The 14,910-nt window shown below is 54.6% G+C and overlaps 5 protein-coding genes across 5 annotated transcripts; 2 read left to right on the plus strand and 3 right to left on the minus strand.

The window, feature by feature from the left end:
* Positions 1-22: 22 nt before the first annotated feature.
* CCOS01_09000 (HET domain-containing protein) lies at positions 23-2,041 on the minus strand (the record flags this gene model as incomplete). Its single annotated transcript, XM_060457160.1, has 1 exon — positions 23-2,041. The coding sequence occupies one exon, from the start codon at positions 2,039-2,041 to the stop codon at positions 23-25; it is 2,019 nt and encodes a 672-aa protein (XP_060311860.1).
* A 1,455-nt stretch (positions 2,042-3,496) lies between these two features.
* Positions 3,497-4,499, plus strand: CCOS01_09001 (uncharacterized protein; the record flags this gene model as incomplete). Its single annotated transcript, XM_060457161.1, has 2 exons — positions 3,497-3,978; positions 4,103-4,499. 2 exons carry the CDS (start codon positions 3,497-3,499, stop codon positions 4,497-4,499), a joined length of 879 nt encoding a protein of 292 aa, XP_060311861.1.
* Positions 4,500-8,529: 4,030 nt separating this feature from the next.
* Positions 8,530-9,252, minus strand: CCOS01_09002 (uncharacterized protein; the record flags this gene model as incomplete). The annotated part of the gene is made up of 3 exons (XM_060457162.1): positions 8,530-8,759; positions 8,797-8,859; positions 8,910-9,252. 3 exons carry the CDS (start codon positions 9,250-9,252, stop codon positions 8,530-8,532), a joined length of 636 nt encoding a protein of 211 aa, XP_060311862.1.
* A 378-nt stretch (positions 9,253-9,630) lies between these two features.
* On the plus strand, positions 9,631-11,848 carry CCOS01_09003 (fatty acid desaturase; the record flags this gene model as incomplete). Its single annotated transcript, XM_060457163.1, has 3 exons — positions 9,631-9,812; positions 10,185-11,037; positions 11,093-11,848. The coding sequence occupies 3 exons, from the start codon at positions 9,631-9,633 to the stop codon at positions 11,846-11,848; spliced, it is 1,791 nt and encodes a 596-aa protein (XP_060311863.1).
* An 833-nt stretch (positions 11,849-12,681) lies between these two features.
* Positions 12,682-14,649, minus strand: CCOS01_09004 (HET domain-containing protein; the record flags this gene model as incomplete). The annotated part of the gene is made up of 2 exons (XM_060457164.1): positions 12,682-14,021; positions 14,139-14,649. The coding sequence occupies 2 exons, from the start codon at positions 14,647-14,649 to the stop codon at positions 12,682-12,684; spliced, it is 1,851 nt and encodes a 616-aa protein (XP_060311864.1).
* Between the last annotated feature and the right edge of the window lie 261 nt (positions 14,650-14,910).

Raw genomic sequence — 14,910 nt, forward strand, 5'->3', positions numbered from 1 at the left:
TAGCTAGTCTCGCTCACACAACTCAGTGCAGTGCAAAGATCCGCATATCAGACTCTTTAGGCAGATACTTCAAAGCCCAGCCCACATGCCCATCAAGATACGCCTCCCCGATGACCGAAAAGTGCTCGGCCGCGAACTCACCTTGCCTAGGAACCCTCCACAACTCCTCCTCCTTCTGCTCGTTCGTCATCGTGACAACGCCGCATCCAGGCTGTCTCAGAGACTCCAGCAACACATGTTCAATCTCTGGTCCGTGAACCCCAGCATCCCTTGAGCGAAGCACGACGGGTGTGTTACTGCCTACAAGATACGCAATCACGTCCCCCGCCGAAGCTTGCGCCGGCACGATACTCATCCTGCCCCCTTCCGTAGAGGCTAATCGCCTGCCTTCAAGGTCGGAGTCGCCACCTGTCCGGGCAAAGTAGCCGTAGAGGCGCTTGATGACGCCGTTTGTGCCTGAGCCCACGAACTCGCGCTTCTTGCTCGCTTCAGAGGTCAGCCAACTTTCGAGAGCTTCGAGAAAGCCGGTGTCTCCTTTTCCCGTCTGGTCACCGAAAACGGATGACTGCCTGTGGGAATTCTCGACTGCTCCGGCCCAGGTAGTACCGACGACCCGGCAAAGACGCTCATGCTCCGCTTCCTTGCCCTTGAGCGGAACGTGTCGATATTGACCGAACCTGTCACCCGAGGCGTAGGCATTTCTATACATACCCATCAACTCCGATCTCGCGGTGTCGTAGTCTGTAGTTAGGTACGAAGTCTGCAGGCCAGAAGGCATCACGCAGCTGACGTGCTTGATTTTGTCAACCTTCATGCCAATGTGCCCCATAACGAGCGGCAGATCACTATTTGAAGACTGGGTAAAGGCATGATGGACCTCCTTCTTCACTCTGATGTGATCCAAACTGTTGTCCTGGATCATGCAGAGCGGATTCTTCTTGGTGTACGAAGCTTCGAGATTCCAATCGGGTGCCCAGGATGGAAGGCCGTCTACTCGTTTCGAAGCGGGAGCATCGTCTACGTGAAATACCATCTGCTCAATACCAAGCTCGTAAAACATGTACTGGGCAACTTTGCCAAAGGTACGACCGACCGACATGTTGTAGTCGATCTGTAGGTACTGCTCAACAGTCCCGAGATCACTGATGATGCCAAACGTGGCGTAGACAAAGTCGGCCGGGTTCGTGGCGCCCAGGCCTCTGCGCGCCTTGATGGCGCGGTGAAGAGGGAGCCTCGACTGGCTGGCCCAGCTCGCGTTCATGTCCGCCAAGACGCGCCGCCTCTCTTCGTCGTTCTGCGCCCTTGGTGATGAGCCTTTGCCTGCGGCGCCGAGGAAGAAGGCGCAGAACTCGCGCCATCGTATTCGTCTGCTGCCGCATTGGACCCAGGGATCTCTCGATAGGACAAGCTCCTGAAAGACCCAGACGCGCTCAAACCATGTCTTGGACAGCAAGCTCCAAGGCCCCCCTTCTCCTATCGCGGCGACGGCGGTACTTTCACCGTTATCCGTGCCGGGCTCGGGGGCGAAATCACGGGGTACCGAAAACACTTCAGTAACGTCGGGCGTGAGGTGGCCGAGGTGGATGACGGTGCTGTGGGCAGTCGAGTAGATTTGCCCCATCAATCTCACCTGGGCGTTGCGCTCGTCGACGTTATCCTGATCAATGCATAGGGCGTCCGCCCAGACCCTCCTCACGCGCGTGGGGTCGCGCAAGTCGCGCAGGGCGTCGTCGAGCGAGGCTGTGATTGCAAAGAGGTGCTCACGGCCGCCGCCATCGACGAGTCGGATCCGACATGCCCGTTCTGAGGTGCCCCATACGTACGACAGGGCTGTGTACGGGTCGATCAGGTCGTAGTCGCACTCGGCGAGGGTGGTGTTGCGTAGGGATCCCCTGAGTTGGTCTGCGCGGGCGGCGGAGGGCTCGAGGAGGAGCAGCCTGAAGGCGTCGTTGTCGTTACCGCCACCGCTGGTGCCGGTGCCTGTGGATGAGAGCGGTTCGTAGTCGTACCTGTGCTCGCATTCAGGCTCATACGCGGACATGGTGGGCGGAGCGCGGGGTGCAACTTGGCACTGGGTTTATCTTGTTCGGGGACCCGGGGTTTACTGAAGGTGCCGTCGGTGATCGGTCCGATGCCGCTCACTACCAAGTATCCGGTTCCGTGAGGTGAGGGCCTGGATGGAAGTGGAGACCCTGGCCTCCGCGGGAGGGAAGGGTTTCTCCCCTTCAACGATGACTAGATGGATGCTATTTTGGCAAACTCGGTGATAATGCAGATTCAAACTTTGCTTATCTTCGCGCGTACAGCTCGTTCCGACGGGATTTTGCCTTTTGCTCTTTGTTCTGGATCTTTGGTACACCCTCTCCCGGATCGTCTTGATGTGAGGCAAAACAAAACGGAATTGGTATCTGCCCGCGTCTGAATCTTACATGCTTTTCGTCCCAAACCGGAGACGGGATGACAACAGATCTTACTCCACGTGACTCGGACGAAGGCCGATTGTTTCTTGGCCGAGTCAGCTTTAGTTTCACGGCAGTACGGTTTTTTCGTCCATCTGATGTATGTATTGTTTCTTGCAGTGAGAAGATTGTCAAACGGCGAGCAGATGAGTCAATTCGGGTATCGGAATGAAGGATGCAATGATTCGAGAACACTTTTTTTCTTGGGGGACATTGCGCTTCATCTTGCCAAACGTAGATGTCGGCCGTGCCGTGATAACCAGTTATTAGACGACTCGGCCGGGGCGATTCGGTGTGCGTGAGGGAAAAATGACGACCAGCTGCGGTGGCGACCGAAACAGCTTGAAACCTTAGTCAGCAGGCTCAACGTCCAGGGAGAGACAAGGTTATGCCTGAGGCTGAAGCTGTCTAGAATGGAGCGCTAGGTACCTATAGAATGGAAAGAGTCAGCGGGGGATAATCCGAGCTCCACGAGGGATAGTGCGAGTTAATCCGAGAGCTCGTGACCGGGGCAAAGGAAAGCCGTTGCTGGAAAGCCAATCAAACCGTTACCGAGTGGAGATCCCAGGCCCCTTGATCTTGGTCCGTCCAGAGTCGAATCTCAATCGGACGGGATTCTGGGTCCAGGCCCAGAAACCACGTTTAGTGTCGTATCCAGCACGCGAACCTCTGCGCGCCAATCCCACGCTGGGAAAAGCGTAGATTCAAAGGCTGGCATTTGGCATGTCTAGGTGCCATCGCGCATGTCTTTCTCCAACTTGTCTCCAAAGTGGCAGAAAAGCTCTAGCCTCAAGTAGCTTCCCGTAGCTCGCACGCCAATGCCATGCCCGCGGCCCCCTAACCCATCCGAATTACTATGGTAGATGACGCCGCTGGAACTGCCTCACAGTCTACGGAGTACAACTCGTTAGAATCAAGTTGATCAGCAGGAGTGGACGAGACAGAAAGGCTGGAGCCAGCATGCCAGCAAGTCCTGTACAGCCAATGGGCCACGAGCCTGTGAGTAGTCGAGAGAGGGGGCATAAGAGCTGAAGAGAATGATGAACATTGATGAACATCATCATGGATCTATGGGCTATTTGCCAGACGGAACGGCCAAACCCCTTTCTGCTAGTCTCCGCTATTGCGTATTGCCAACCCTCCTTTGCCTCCCTCGGTCGTATCACGCGTATGGGATTTGCGCTTTCCAACTGCGCATCAGCCTTTTCTGCATGCCGCCTATTCGGATCGTCTTGTGTTGTTCCTGCAACATCCCACTTTTGATTGTCCGTCTAGCTTATGGCTTCAATGGGAATCCAAGCCGACTTGCGACACCAATGACGCTATTTCCCTCCCCTTTGCTTTCTTTCTTTCTCTTCTCCATCGAATGTGGCTATCCACAGTGTCAAAAGATCCGAGACGGTGAACGGAAGCTAGGAAGTTTGAAAAGTTGCATAGGGATCGTCGTCTGGCCGTACCACTTTTCTGAGATATTCTTGGGAGTTGGCAGAATTGGCCGAATGGTTGTATCCGTTACTGCGTAGGTATCCATACGACGCCCCCACCCCTCCTAAGAAGTCCTTCCCCTCTCCCTGATGACCCCAAATCCCTCCCCTTTCCCATCAATTTGTTCTGAATCCGCGGACGGGCGAGCCCCATGACAGACTGTGCCACTCAACGGTCTCGAACATGGATACGGGATATTACGTACGCGGCCTTGCTTCCGGGTACCTACATTTTTCTCCTGCGGCACTCCATTGGCGATGGCACGTCGCCAGGCTCGCACCTATTTTCCTTGCTGACTTCCGCTTCGCTCACCACACCCCTGGGCCCCGGTCCTTAGTCGTGGCTGTTAAGTGGGGTTCCTTTTCGAAGTTGTATAGATTTTCTGGGATGACAGGCATGGCAGCTGTTCCAGTTCCAGCCCGCTCCCGCTTCTTCAATTCAATCTTGGTGTTGCTGCGCTGCAGCAGCAGCAGCACATGCAGCGTCACCGTGCCGGGATATCGGATAGGTGAGACGGCAAAAAGCGATTCAGCCAACAACCACCACCTGGCTTAAGGCCTAGGTACACACACCTCGGCTACGAGATACTCAGCTGAGCGCTATTTCCGAGCTGACTCTCTCGCTAGGTAGGCGCTGGAAGGCTGGCTGGCACGAGCTCGGTGGTAAAAGTCTGGAAACTCTTGTTGCCGAATAGAAACGAATCGGGGGAAAAAAAGACGCACATAGCACAGCTTGGTCCTCTATAAGGAACCTGCTGATGTTGCTGATGGAGGTGCACCGTGTAGGGTGATTGGATGCAGCCACCATCCCGCAATGGAAGGCCTGCAGCAAGTGCAGTGCAGCCAGCCTGCAGGGAAAAAAGTCACCTACCTATGTGTACCCGAAGAGATGGGATGCCAATTGTTTGGCGTGTGTTGTGTGCCTCGTCTCATTCGTCTCGCAAACACGGAACGAGATAAAATAGGGAAGCAAATGAAAAAGTTAGATAGGACGAGCGCGGAGTACCCCAGCGGCTAGGTTTTTTGGCTATTGCTGCGACATGACGCTCAATTAGGAGGTTAAATTGGAACGAGATTTGTGACCATCGGTGAACCACCTCTCACGCAGCACGAGCACATCCTGCTGGTAGATGATAGAGTGCCGTGATGTGAGGTTAGATAGATGAGCAGTATAGATTACCTCAGGTAGTAGAGAAACCGCGGGTAGATGGTAGATAGAGGCATGCCGCATGGTAGGAACTAGAGGAAGTCGGCGCCACCCATCAATCCCCTCCCGCTTCGGGTTCGCAGTTGACGTTTTGTGGGGTCTTTGCGAGGCGCAGTCGGCGGCGCCAAGGGGAAACTTCCGTTAGCCAAGAGGCTGGAGCCTGGCCATTGGATGATTACGGTGTTTCCCGTTTTCGCAGCTTGCTACTTGCTGCTTCCTGAGTTTGCTTCTGGTCGTTCTTGCCGTCTTTCTGCTCCATACCTCGGTTTGCGGGATGCCCCCACTTGGCCACCCGTCCATCATCTTTTTGTTGCGTTTATTTCGGATTGTAACATGATGTCTGTCCTTCATCAATTAATCTTCCCGCGGGTATCCGTACGTTGAGTTCGTTATCAACGGTGGGTCATAGGACTTGGAGGATCAAAGCACGTTCGCATTTCGAACGGATGCTATCGCATTGTGGCTTTTCAAGTTCCGAACCCCCCCTTGGCTTGCCATTGCCCAAGTTGCCCCTCCCTCCCCTGCGGCGCTGCCTTGACAGGCGCGCCATTTCCCTCGGGCCAATTTCGTCTGGTTCCGCCCCAACAGCTCGGCTCGCTAAATGAGCCACCACCTGGCACCACCTCGCACGGGGAAGGAAGGACCAGGGAGGGGCAAGCGACCAAGGTGGACGGGGTTGAATTTGACCGCGTACAGTAGCCGAGGGAAACAGTTCCCTTTGAGGTCTTGCGGCTTGCCAAGTTGCCATGTGCAATCAGAGGTCAAAGAAAAACCAAGAAAACCAAGAGACGAGACAATTGGATTGGGCCAAAAGATTCAAACAGCCGCTCCAACCAAGACTGCGACACAAACACACACACACAAACCAGGCCAAGGCTCCCCCAAGACTAAGGTAGAAAGAGTCGAGACATGGTGGGAGGTCTAGCCAGAGCTTGAGCGGCATTTCCAGAAACATTCTATCGCATGTTCAAAACCTGGGTCAAGTTTTGACTCCAGACTCTCCTCTCACTCTCCCACCCACACATGCACTTGTCATTCAAGACTCAACCATGGAGACGGATCTGCCGTATGAGGGGTTCTCGGTTCTACACTAGTCAAGACTCAAGAGTCAAGGCTCGATGGGAGAAAAGGGCATTCCCAGCACAATCGCCACACTCCTAGTCTCTCCCGTCTCTCTCAGAGCAGGTGCCGTCTTTGTGTCAATGTGTCCTTGGTGTCTCTTCGCGGGACGGTGGAATTGAGTTTCAAGGGTCCTGGGTCCTCGTCCCACTTGTTCTCCATTCTTTTCTGGCGCGCTTCCCACTCAAGACGCGTGTTCTTGGGGGTTCTTGACTCTTGCCAACTTGTTTTTCTTCGCTCTTTCCTTTCTTCCACTCTTTGCGAGGTGCGTGGTGCGAAATGCCAAAGTGTCTGTGTGCGGCTGCCAAGTCTTCGGAGGGGTGCACTTGCTTGGTCTTGGTCTTGGTCTTGCCTAGTCTTAGCCTGTTGGAAAGTGACTTGGGAAGGAGCTTAGGTGAATGAGGGAAAGGGCAACGCGAGGCCCCAGAAACCTGGAAGGTGCAGCAAGTCTGGAGAATGGAGAACTGGGCAATTGCGTTGCAACAGTTTAGCCTGCGGCGCACTTGCACCCGCGTACTGAAGTGCGTACTTCCTGCCAAGGTGGTCCCGCCCCTCCGTATCGAGTACGGTCCTTCCTTCCCTGCCAAGCTACCTATTCACCCACTCAAGAGCCCCCAAGGTTTGAATAGTGGAAGGTCCCAAGGAGCTCTTCTCTTTCCTCAGTTTTCCTCAGCCGTGTTCCGGTGACCGTCACGGTTCTCCATGTCGACCGTGATGGATGTGATGTTCAGGTAATACGCGCACTGCGCACCGCTCACCACCCGCGCACTTCGTACCGTCTTCGGGTCCAATGGTAGGGAGGCAAAGACAAGGAATGACCTTCCAGAATGGCAGAATCCACCGCCTTCTCCAACATTGGAAAAGTGCCTGATTTGAGAAGGACCCCAATATTCATCGTTTCAGCCTTTCAGGGTCCTGTCAAGGCTCCCACTGCCCAGCCCAGGCCCCCCCGCCGGCGCAAGGTCAACTGGTGTCAATCAGATAAGCTCCTTCTCCTTTTTTCTTCTTTAAGTTTTTTCTCCTTCCATCCTCGCTCACCCCGGTACACGCCCATCTTGTTTGATTTTCGAGTCTCACTCTTCGTAAATCTCTTACAATTGCTTCAATCTAGAGTCATTCGTCTGTTATTCTCGTCTGCTATCTGCCGTGTGCTGAGGCAAAGGCAAATGGCCAATGCATAGTTGCACCTTGCAGAGCCCAGCCCCCATTCTCCAGCAAGCCCGGTGGCCCCAAGCTCCCAAGAGGCGAGAAAGAGAAGAGCAGCAACGCAACAAGCTGCGCCCCCGGGGCTAGCGAAAGCGCCAACGGCCAATTTACTACATTGGATCAGGGGGGGATTCGGGAAACAAGATTGGCAGATGGGGAGGGGTGTGGCCTGGCCGTGAATGAGCTGGGCGCGTCCATTTCCATTCTGTCAATCTTTTTTTCTTTGCAAACTTGCGCGTATGTGTCCATACCATTATTCGTACGTATTCGTACCTGCGTACCTCTGCGTACCCATACGAATACTCGCTGTCATTCATTCTGCCCTGCATTTTCAGCGTCGAATCTCATACACACAGACATTTTTGTTTGTTTAGCTTTCTCCTTACCTGTTCATACCTCTTTCATTTTTACTCACTCACCACATGTCTGATTGCCATGTCCACACAGCTACGCCATCGCGCATACAGACACACAGAGTACCTTACCTACACCACTTTGTAGGCACAGCAATCCGATACCTTGGCTGCAACCACAACCACCACAACCTGGCTGATGTTCGGTTCCTTTTTGTCTTGGCGGGACATCTGGGAGTGGGAAGCTAGTCGGGGAGATTGGAAAGACTACTTTCTTGCATCTCAATGATGAGAGAGAGAGTCTCTCCATCGGTTTCCCCCTCCGCCCCCCTGCACCATGTCATGTCTCCATGTCCACAGTTTCTCTCACCCTTGGCCCATGGTATGGCCCATGGCATGGCCCATGTCCCATCCTAATCCCAATCCCCCATATCCATCCCGTCCCCATCCAGTCACTTGCACCTCCCACAAGAACCCACGCGCACTGTTTCGACCTGCCTAAATCGAAGACAAGCTGTCCTTGACCGACGGTAGTCTCTCACACTCACACTATGAGTAGTAGCGACACCAGCAGCAGCAGCAGCAGCAGTAGCCCGCACACACTTGTGGCAGTGGGTTGACTCTTGGTGGTGAATCCAAGAAACCAAGTGGGTGTGGATGCAATGGAAAAAAATGATCCACAAATCTTTTGAAGAACCACCTTACCTGGGCACCCTCGCCTCGCTCCACGCTCCACGCTCCACGCACTGCACGACCTGCTTGCTCCTCGTTACTCGTAGTCTCGTACGGGGATGAGCCACGGGGTATACGGAGTAGGTACCGTACCGTCCCTGGCATCTTTGCCGCCGCCGCTTGCTTCGTCTCGTCTGGTGTACTTTCTTGGTGGTGCTTTTGCTGGTGCTGGTTGTTGCTCTTTCTCTCTCTCTCTCTCCTGGATGGAGCTGGTTTGCGGCTTGCCTGTTGCGTTGCTCCTTTCCATCCACGTTTCTTCTCACGTTCTCGTCTCGTCTCGTCTCTCCTCCTCCTCCCCCCAGTATCCGTATCCATCCATCCATCCAGTATTATCCCATTCACCTCACACCCCCCGTCGCCCTGTTACGTTGGCCCGTTGTCCCGTCTGCCCGTTTCTTGTCTCTCCCGTCCCTCTCTCTCTTGACTCTTGCTCGTTTGTTCTGCCCTTTATCCAGAGCCTGCCCCCCCTCCATCTTCCTAATTCCCAGGTCATGTCCATGTCGTCTGTTCTCATCTGAAAATGGCACGAGTGTCGACTGCTTCGCCTTTGCCGTAAATTCTCTTTCTCGCCATCTCGAACCGAAAGCTGTCCGACAGGGTCCTGAAGCTTTCCTGTCACCGCGCATCTTGCCTGCCGCCAGCCAGCCCACCCCCCCAAGCAAGCCAAGGTCGATAATACGTAAATACCGCATCACCCACCTTCGACCAGCCAGTTCGTCCCCGGCGCATCACCATCACCTACCCAGGTTCACCACCGAACCGACTCTTCCCTTTTCTTCTTCCTACCCTCTTGCGACTGGACCTCAACTGCCTGTTGACCTTGTACGCAACTGTGTGGCGATAATCTGAGTTCGATTGGGGTTTTGTGTTCGTTGGGCCAAGTTCGACCGCACCTTCCCTTCCTGCCTTCCAGCAGTCACCCTCTCGAATTCACCACGTTGACGAAACCTCGTCACCACCACCCACCAAATAAGAAATCGTCGATCCTTCTTTTTTCGACGAATCCGAAATTTGGCTACACAGCGCAAATTTCTTAATCGAATAACGAAACGATCCATACAATTACGAAAATGGATCGTGATAGCAGAATCATCACCCCCCGCGAGGTGGAGGGCATGATTGCAGATGGACGCACAATTGTCATTCTTGACGAAATGGTTCTTCGCCTCGACGGGTGGATGGGCAAGCATCCTGGTGGCCAGTTGGCTATCCTGCACATGGTTGGAAGAGATGCGACCGATGAGATCAAAGTGTAAGAGGCTCGACTTACCTTCCATGTCCAATTAACCTTTGGGTGCATCACATCTGCCCCCCTCCCACCATCTTCAGCTTGAGGCTGAGAACCCCCTCCGAATCTGGACCCTTATGCGGCGTGCCCCCATCATTCCCGCGGGTTCGGATAAATAATCTGAAAAGGGGTGGGACGTCGGGAAAAAAGAAGCATCCGGGAATGCGAAAGCGACTGAGATATAATCAGCAGTCTGGTTAAGCTTATTTTCCCACATGGTCCAAATGGTGGGAGAAGGGGGAAAGGGCCAATTAATATTTCGGATTCGCTGGACATTCGGACTCCGATGTTGATGCGTTAAGTGGAATTAGTGTGCTGACATATCGCTTTTGACAGGTACCATTCGGCTGCCACACTCAACACCATGAAGGCCTTTCGGATCGGCCGGAAACCTGCGGGTCCCTGGATCAACATGACACCACCAATTAGGGGCGGCGTCTACACCAAGCAAGAGACCACAACACCCGCATCTGCACCCAACGCTGCCGGTGCTACTGCAGATGATGCCACGGACGCTGCCGTCGACTGCCCCTCGTCCGATCTCGATGAAGATGACTCCGCCGACGATGCCGTCTCCGATGTATCTGGCGGGAGCTCCCGCACGTCCCTGACTTCCGAATGCAGCAGTGCAGAGGTCGAGACCAAGCCCGAGCCCCAGACTGAGACGGGCATTAGACGTCGTCTTGCTGCACCTGCAGACCCAACCGACGATGCCCTCGCCGCCGGCCCCGGTCTGTCGGGCCGGAGCCGCATGACCGCCGACCAGTACACCGAGTGGTCCATCCAACAGAACATCAACAAGGATCTCGACGAGTACCCTTCTCTCGACCCTGCCGTTCAGCGCGATATCCAGGAAAAGTACCGCCTGCTCCATGAGCGTATCAAGAATGCTGGTCTTTACGACTGCCCCTACTTGGACTATGGCAAGGAGATGTGCAGATACTCGACTCTGTTCGCCCTCTTCCTCACTGCTCTGCACTATGAGTGGTACATGACCTCGGCCTGCTTCTTGGGTCTCTTCTGGCATCAGATCATGTTCTCTGCCCACGACGCTGGACACGGAGCCATCACCCACAACTTTACCTTTGACACCCTCATTGGTCTCTTTGTTGCCGACTTCTGCTGCGGCCTTTCTATGGGATGGTGGAAGAGCAGTCACAATGTCCACCATCTCATTACCAACCAGCCTGTAAGTCTTCCATATTATCCATCACGTCTCGATCTACGTAACTAACACGCCTCAGGAGCACGATCCCGATATCCAGAACGTCCCTCTCTTCGCTACCTGCCCTTCTTTCTTCAAGTCCATCAAGTCGACTTACTACGACGGCTTCGTCTTCGTCTGGGATGCCGCTGCCGACGTTCTCGCCAAGTACCAGGCGTACACCTACTACCCCGTCATGGGCATCGCTCGCTTCAACCTCTACCTTCTCTCCTGGCTTCACGTCCTGTCCCGCAGATCTTCCTCCCTGGGTGCCTCCAAGGCCTGGTGGATTCGCCCGACTGAGATCGCCTTCATGGCCTGCTTCTGGTACATCTTTGGCTGGCGTCTGATTCTCAACACCCTTCCCACCTGGCCCATCCGCGTCGCCTTCGTCCTGGTCTCTCACATTATCACTATGCCTCTGCATGTTCAGATTACTCTGTCTCACTGGGGCATGTCCACCTCGGACCTTGGCGAGTCCGAGTCCTTTGCCCAGCGACAGCTTCGAACCACCATGGACGTCGACTGCCCCGCCTGGTTGGATTTCATCCACGGCGGTCTCCAGTTCCAGGCCGTGCACCACCTCTTCCCGCGCGTCCCGCGACACAATCTCCGCAAGGCGCAGGTCTTTGTCAAGGAGTTCTGCAAGGATACCGGCATCCCTTACTCCATCTTGGGTTTCGTTGACGGCAACAAAAAGGTCATTGGAAGACTCGAGGAGGTCAGCGATCAGCTACGTACACTTCTCAACTGCCAAAAGTTCATGGCGGAGACGGGCGAGAGCGCCCTGCATTAGACACAGCATCAATGCATTGTTTCGGCGTTGGAGGGTTATTTTCATAGACTAGATAAAAGCTGTCTGCTGTCTTAATGTTCAACTGTTCATATATTCATTCTACGACATGACCTTACATATATTGTCACTGTAGTGAAATTTCCATGGGTGACATCATGTTGACCACCGTACAATACGGTACGGTGCAGCAGTAACAAACCCCCCAGGCTATTTCCAGAACTGAAGAAACGGAACCACGTGGTGATCGAGATGACATTAACATAACCCAGATCGCTGGCTCTGGGGAACCTGCACACGCCAGAGAGTCTAAACTATTCTCCGTATGGAGTCCACTGATGTGATCACCCCCGGACTGACGACGTTGAGACGAAATTAGAGAATGGTTTGTGGCCTGACCGCCCTCCTAAGACCGGGTACGGACCGTACGGATGTAATATGCAAGGGGGAACACGGAAGCATATCCTGGCCTAGGCTTAGCTGGGGCTCAAGAGGAGGTGGAGGAAAGGGGGAGATGGGTAAATGGGGGATCGAAGATCGAGATATTCGGACTTTGGAGAGGAGATTGTTGAGTCCGAAGCTAAGGTAAGGTTATGTTTTCTGGTGGATCCGCCGGGGTGGCGCTGAGTAAGTGGTGCGGACTGCCGGTGCCGATTCCGGGAGGACCGGGCTTGGGGTCGGGGAGATGGGTATATGTAATGCCTTGTTTACCCTTCTGTCTGGCTCTTTTCCTGTGTTTATTTGGGGATCCTGCCTGAGATGCCCCATTCCTGGGTGTCCTGGGTTGAATTCATGGTCCCGGTTCTGGAGGTTTGACGGGACGCTTCGTCAAGCACCTACACCAACGCCCACTCCGCCAACTCGCCCTCGTCATCAGACCACGCTTCTCCGTCCATGACCCCGTCGACGACCGCATACCCGACGACTACATACCCCCCGCTCCCCCTCGACCGAACGACGAACGGGACATCTAGCCCCGAAAAGACGCAGATCTCATCTCCCGGCTGCGGCTCCGAAACGCAGAACCCAAAGTAGTTGTGAGTGGTGAGGAACATGCAGCCAGAGCCCATAGCCGCGGTGATGTTGCCTATCTTCAACCAGGCGGGCGGTGTCTGTGACGCTACTGCCTCTGCGAGTGCTGAAGGTGTGGAGACCGCGGTCAAGGAGGCGGCATCGGGTTGCGTTCGTGGGTTTGCGCGGAGGATGCGCACGAGGAGGGCTTGGATGCTGCGAAAGGTTTCAAGTGCGTTTTCTTGAGTTTCTTTGCTTGCGTCGATGGGCGGCGGGGACAAGATGTCTGCGAGGAAGGCCTGGGAGACACGTCTGGCGTCACCTACCCAGGCGATGAAGTCTTGCTTTTTGTCTGCTAGGACAAAGGATAGGTCGAATAATGGGAGTTTGGGGCTGATCCTGTCGCCTACGCGCGCGACGCTCCTGCCTTTGAGGTAGAGCGTGTGTGCGTCGGGTGAGAATCTGTAGGAGGGTTTGCTGCTGCGGGAGGAAGATGAGGGGACGTCGAGGAGGATTCTGCCGTCTGTGGTTTGTTTGTTCCAGTCTAAGGCCCAGGAGGGGAGGTCTGGGGCTGGAGGAGAAGTGTTTGTTGTCGTTGTTGATGTTGATGTTGCTGTTGATGTTGATGGCGAGGTGTTTCCTCCATCGAGGAGGAGGAGATGGGTGAGACTGTCCTGTCCCAGGATATGCTGCCTCGTCGCCTCACGGTAAACCTTTCCTACGGGATCCGTGTAGTCGACCGCTACTTTTCCAAAGGTCTCTGGGAATATAGATCGTAGGGCGTAGATTTTGTCACGGGGTTCCGTAGCCTGTAAGTACAGTAGCATTCTGAGCTGGTAGACATCCAACTTCCCGCGGCGCGCAGCAATCTCCGCCGCTTCTCGCAGCTCGTCGGCATCTGCGGCATTCACAGCAACATCCGCAGTAGTAGCAGTCGTAGTAGAAACGTCCGTGATGATTTTCCGACGCATGTTGATGGCGAGCTGGTTCGGGTCCGGGTGACTTTTATGGGCGTCGCCCCAGTTCTGGAGGATGGTGGAGAGGGCTTCGCCCCCGCCGTCGAGGCAGAGGATGAAGGCATTGCTGTAAGTTGCTTCCTGGAGGGTCCAGACGCGGAGCCAGTAGGGTGCGCGTTGGATTTTGGAGAGGAGGGTTGGGTCTAGGTCTGTGATGGGGGCGTCAGTGAGAGGACGGGAGGTATTTTACCTGCAAAAGCGGTGTAAGTTGAGACGCAGGGTTGGATCTCCCGCGCTTCAGATTTACGTTCTGCGGCGGCGCTCACCTCGCTTCTGATCGTTCTTCGCCCTCGGAACACCCTTGTACAAAGCAAGCACCGAAGCAGGAGCCCACTCGTTGCCGAGCCAGACCAACACGTACTTTGCCTTTTCGTAGAGTTCCGCCATCATCCCGACCTGGACGCTCTTCTCGTCGTTGGAGGACTGGTTGATGCAGACGGCGTCGACCCATAGCGAGAGGTCGCGAATGCGTGGGCCGCGGAGGATGTTGAGGACGGCGGCGCAGTTTGGGGTTATCATTAGCGGGGGTTGTTGGATTTGCTGGGCGCCATTGGAAGTTGCTGTTGTGATGGTGGTAGTGTTTACTACTCTCAGGGGGACGTTTGAGGGTTCGCCTCCCCAGGTGTAGGAGAGGGCTGCGTAGGAGACTGGGTTGTCGAGGGAGGTTTCTTCAAACGAGCATTTGAGAGGGGAGGATTCATCTGCGGTGTTGACGAGGCGGATGAGGCGGATTGATTTTGGGGTGGAGAAGGGTGTGTATTGATACTGAGCGGCCATTGTTGAGTTTCGCTGTTGAGTAGAGATAGTCTGGTGGTCGTGGTGACATGGAGTTTCGCGATCACGGTGGTAAGAGCCAAGGAGCTGGTGCCTGACTCTCACGGTGTCGATGATAGCGGCAATAAAGATTGCTTTCCGGAGAGAAAAGCATATAAGCCGCGACTGGCAAACGAGATGATGTGTTGTGATTGTGTTTTTCATCAAGACCATGAGTCTTGATGTTTAGACCCTATGGAGAGGTTGTCAGGAGGCTATCACGTG

Source organism: Colletotrichum costaricense, assembly GCF_030867565.1.
Source record: "Colletotrichum costaricense strain IMI 309622 chromosome Unknown Scaffold_9.1, whole genome shotgun sequence".
NCBI classification, from domain to species: domain Eukaryota; kingdom Fungi; phylum Ascomycota; class Sordariomycetes; order Glomerellales; family Glomerellaceae; genus Colletotrichum; species Colletotrichum costaricense.